Here is a 4,942-nt window from a genome sequence, read left to right as displayed (position 1 = left end):
TCTTTGTCGCGTCTCACAAAGCACCATTCATAAGCAATTTTCAATTGCTAATGAACTTCTGGGTGTGATGAATTAGTTTTGAGTTTAATCTGTCGGCGGTGTCACATCGCTGTTTATCGCCTTTGACACATATCACACCATTTGGCTCGGCGAGGCTCCGTGAAACATTGTGTCAGGGCTGAGATCTGCAGCCGCGGTGCGATCTTGCACATCAGTTTAAAGACATCCGTCATTTTATCTTTCACGATGAATGCATTTGTTTCCTGCAGGTTTTACATTTTAGGCTTTGAAATCGCAGCTGCTGGAGATTTCTGATACAGCATCTCCACATCTGTGCGTGATCGTGTGCAGTTTTTTGGTCAGATTCAGCCTTTAACACCTTCATTTGTGCCAGGATGCTCTCTGCAGACTGACTGTTGCCCCAGTTGCGATCGAGATTAACGAGGTTGGTCCTGACCCGAAGCCCATTGCTCAAGTTTCCCTCAGCTCTGAAAGATGATGTGACTTTCACATTAACTCGGATGGTAAATTACCTGAGGAAACGTCATGTAGCTACATTCAAGTTTCTCAAGTTCATATTCAGATTGTGTAAATATGTCATGAAAGTTTCTGATCTTCTAATGTTGCAGCTATAAGCTGTCATTTATAGAAACTGTGAAAAAAAAACAACAAGAAACCCCAAAGAACTAAATCTTAAACTGACTAATTTATAGAAACTGTGAAAAAAAAACAAGAAACCCCAAAGAACTCAATCTTAAACTGACTGCAAAGACATAAATGACCCCAGAGATGCAAAACTGCATCAACATGACAACAGGAAACACAACCACAAAGAAACAGATGCAAAATGACCACAGAGGGATGCAAAACAAAAGCAACTGCAAATCAACACACAAAGAATGTGAACGACTACAACGAAGCACAAAATTACTACAAAGAGAAGGAAGTTGGGTGTCTTGCCCTTGTAGTAGGAGGGGTGGTGGGCTTTTTACATGTCTGTACCTAAGGATCCATTGTTTCATCATCCTTTCATGCACACACCATTTAACACAGGAGCACGGTTCACAGAACGTCTGCATGACACTTTATTAACTCCCCTTGTGAATTGCAATCACACAGTCTCTCTGTAAGTAAGAGAGTAATTCATCTCTGGCTGCCAGCTCCTATCACCGATGTGCTCTTTATATGGTATATAGTCTAGTGGAAATCTCTTTAGGATCACACACAAAACCCTTTTCAATTTTTCCATCACCAATCAGCGTTTCATGCTGGCTTGATAAAGGTACTGTAATATTTCAGTTCCTTGTATCAGAGCAGGTAAATCGAGGCCAGTCCTTGAATCAGCATAAATCTTTCTCAGTTTGTCTGTGCTTTCCGCCGTGTGTATTCTCATGGGAGCTGAAACTCATGCATAATTAAAACAGGCTCATCACATGGATCCGCTCTCTCCCTCGCTCTCACAAAACAGCAGTGCAGCACATATGGCCTGTCAGGGGAGGAGACGTGCGGTGGTGGAACGGCAGTGATGGAAAACCCAGAGATACAGTGCATAAAGACGGTTTATCTGCACTGTGTTTCCAGTCATTTCAATTAAGACCCGGTGCTAGAGAGATCATTACAACAGAGGCCAGTCGGTCCCACTGCCTTTCCTGAAACGTCTCTGTGGAAATCTGATTGAGGCTGCCATGTTTTCACCCATCTGGCTTGCCAAAGAGATTCTTGGCATAAACTGCTGTTGGACCTTTTCAGACTGCTGGCACGAATACTTAGCAGTTGGCATGTTGGTGTAGACAGCGAAGGGAACAGAAAACAGTGTTTGACCAGCAGCTCCAAGCCTCACATGAAAGAATGTGTCTAGTAAATGTCCTCAGCTTGTTAGTGCATTTAACTCAGAGTCGATTTTATTTCATTGTTGTACATATGACAGATTATTTATAAATGATCATACAGTTATTTCAAAGTTGCTGTGGGATATAGACGACAGAGTTTTTAGTATAAAGTCGAGCAGTGATAAATCAGCTGAGGCCTCAGAGGATTTGTGTGAAAACGATCCATGCAAAGAGAAGAGGACTGTTTGCTGCTGTTATTGTGTGTCTGCTGTTGTTAACTTTGTCGCCCTGTCGTTTCTAGGGTTCGTTCCTTGGTCGTCTGAGACACTTTGTAGACATCATTGACCCCAGCACCCTGTTTGTGTCCGAGGTAAAGCTTATAGATTCAGACATACTGTAGATACATTAAGTCTTTGGTTACATGTGTTTTTGCTTCTCAGGCTCTGTGCTGTGATGGATGCTACATGAACGTGCCGAGTCTCGCTTTAATTTGAGCAGGTTTACATCGATATAGAGAGAACTGTGTGTGAGATAAAGCACAGGCTACTGGAAACCACCAAGTAACACATGATCAGATATTTTCCTGATTTAAATGATTTTTCCCCATTTATTGAACTTTATTTAGGCAAAACATTACATAGCTGCTCATGTATATTTGTTGATCTGAAATGATTAGTCCATTAGTGAAGAGACAGGAAAACAATCTGGTGAATTGTTTCAGGTAAAAATGACCAGGATTCTGCTGGTTCCAGCCTGTCGTATGTTCCCGTTTCCTGCTTTAGTTTGGCTTCTAGTATGTGAGAGCGAATCAAATGGTTTCTTTAAACAAAACATCTGAGAAGTTGTTTAAATGAAATGATAAATAAAAATATTTGGCACACTGATAAATAATGTAAATCCTAAAAATGTGAGAATTTATCTTCTTTTATTCTGAGAACAATATATCCAGAATATTTTGAAAACTTGAAAATGGTTCAAAATATGCCAAACAGCTACAACAAACTTAGTGTAACTAAACCCAATGTTTCTTTTTTTCTTTGGCTGTAGAAACGGCTGAAAGAATGCATCCAACTCCTTGATGACTACAAGCATGGCTCACTTCCACCTGGAGTGTCCGACCTTCAGGTGAGTCTTTCTTGATGCTGATGTGATGTGCTGGTGTGCAGACAGAAAGCACAGCAGTATGCATTACAGTCTGTGAATGAAAAGAAGTCTTTACTGCCAAATGTTAGAAATGAAAATGTAAAACGAATGATTGATTGCACTGCTTACCTGTGCAGCTGTGGGAAGCCCAGAAGATCAAGCAGGTAAGTGACATCAGTCACAAATCAGCCCAGGTTACCCGCACCATGCATACATTCAAGCCTCGGGGCTGCTGGCATCATGAGGATGACGCCATGCTGTCTGCACGCAGGCTATCATTCATCCTGACACAGGAGAGAAGATCTTCATGCCATTTCGAATGTCAGGTACAAGCTGAGATGAAGATCTTTGCTGAATTTGTTCAAGTCAGTTCATGTAGTCATCGTTTTTACACTGAAAACATGTTTTCACTGTGCAGGTTATGTGCCATTTGGAACGCCGATCGTAAGTCCCATATGAAAATCACACGTTTTAATCATGCATTTCATGAACCTCGACTTGGCTGTGCAGATATCCATTTGCATGGTCATGTTTGGCGACAGATGAAATAAGACTTCAGACTTATTTTGTCCAAAAATAAGCTCTTATTCCCTGGTTTCATCTAGGTCATTGGCCTCCTCCTCCCAAATCAGACTGTGGTGTCTACCATTATATGGCAGGTATTGTAAATAACATACCTAATGTAAAAACCATGACATGCCTTTTTCATTCTGGACATCTGGTAAAGGCACTTTTATTTTGTACAGCAATCCTTTTCCCACCTGTTATATATGGGAATATTGACATTATAAAATAAAGTGCAACCACTCCGTTTGCTTTTTTCCTGTCTGCTGTTTCTGAAAGTAACTGTGAAATCTATCTCTCTATCTATCTAGCCCTTGTTTTTGTCCTTCTTTCCTTTTCCTGCTTCCTTTCATTTGTCTTTCTTCTTCCCTTCTTTCTTTCCTTCGTTCATTCCTTTAACCCTTAAATCGTCTTCTGTTTCAGTGGCTGAACCAGAGTCACAACGCCTGTGTGAACTTCGCCAATCGCAACGCCACAAAGGTAGGAACCACTTTCTGTGTATTGTAGATCTTTAGTGTCTCTCAAACATCCAAAAAGTCATGACATTTATTCATTTTAGTAGCTTTTTTGTTTCATCACCAAAACAGAACACCGTGTCTAATGGTTTCTGACCTACAGTACAGCTGTTTCTTTCCATAAATAATCAGAATCAGACTCTATAAAATGTCACTGTAGGGAATGTTCAGGGTTCTTACAGTAAACTGTGTATAAACCTGTGACAAAACATTTGTTTTGTCCCTCCTCAGCCAACGCCAACCTCCAAGTTCCTTCAGGGCTATGTAGGGGCAGTGACCAGCGCTGTCTCCATAGCAGTGAGTGTGTTTCTAATATCAATATTGTCTCTGAGTATGGAGACGGTTTAATTAAACTTTGTTTATTCTGAACATCACCTGCCAAAGGCAGAGCACTAAATGTAGCCATGCAGTAAGTACAGAAGTAGTAATAATGGATCTTTATTCAGTGGATGGTTCTTTGGGTACATTATGTGTTTTTTTGTACAAATAATTATTCTTATTGTCTCGTTTGATAGTTGGTGATTGAAGTGGGACTGTAAATTAGTCAGTGCTAAGGCAGATAACCAATAAATATGTATTTACTGTAAAAAGTGGCTATCAGACTGTTCAGCTTTTGGAATAGCTGTAGCAGTTCTGTACTTTTGTACTAATGCCAGTTCTTGCTACAGTAAAGTTATGATCATAGTTGGTAGTAAAGCTAATGCTGCACATACAACAAACTGTTTTACTGGACTGTACTGCAGTATTTCATGCATTTCACAGGAGGTTTTCCTAAAATTAAAATGTACTGTGATTGGTTTTAATATTTCCTAAATAAGATTTACAACTGATCTGATGTACTTTGCCTCAATATGTTATATTTTAAAGTGTTTTTGTATACAATAGGTGGGA

The 4,942-nt window shown here is 40.1% G+C and overlaps 1 protein-coding gene across 1 annotated transcript in view; it reads left to right on the top strand.

Moving 5' to 3' along the window:
* The window catches only part of sfxn5b (sideroflexin 5b), a 5,465-nt gene extending 579 nt beyond the window's left edge, over positions 1-4,886 (top strand). The window contains exons 2-9 of the mRNA XM_020620641.1: positions 2,131-2,199; positions 2,877-2,954; positions 3,110-3,136; positions 3,244-3,298; positions 3,391-3,416; positions 3,578-3,631; positions 3,960-4,016; positions 4,283-4,886. Of these exons, the coding sequence (XP_020476297.1) occupies positions 2,131-2,199; positions 2,877-2,954; positions 3,110-3,136; positions 3,244-3,298; positions 3,391-3,416; positions 3,578-3,631; positions 3,960-4,016; positions 4,283-4,399 (483 nt within the window). The 3' untranslated portion in view covers positions 4,400-4,886. The remainder of the gene's footprint in view (positions 1-2,130; positions 2,200-2,876; positions 2,955-3,109; positions 3,137-3,243; positions 3,299-3,390; positions 3,417-3,577; positions 3,632-3,959; positions 4,017-4,282) is intronic.
* The last annotated feature ends 56 nt before the right edge of the window (positions 4,887-4,942 follow it).

Source organism: Monopterus albus, unplaced genomic scaffold (assembly GCF_001952655.1).
Source record: "Monopterus albus unplaced genomic scaffold, M_albus_1.0 scaffold244.1, whole genome shotgun sequence".
NCBI lineage: Eukaryota > Metazoa > Chordata > Actinopteri > Synbranchiformes > Synbranchidae > Monopterus > Monopterus albus.
This window is presented reverse-complemented; position numbering and strand designations above follow the sequence as displayed.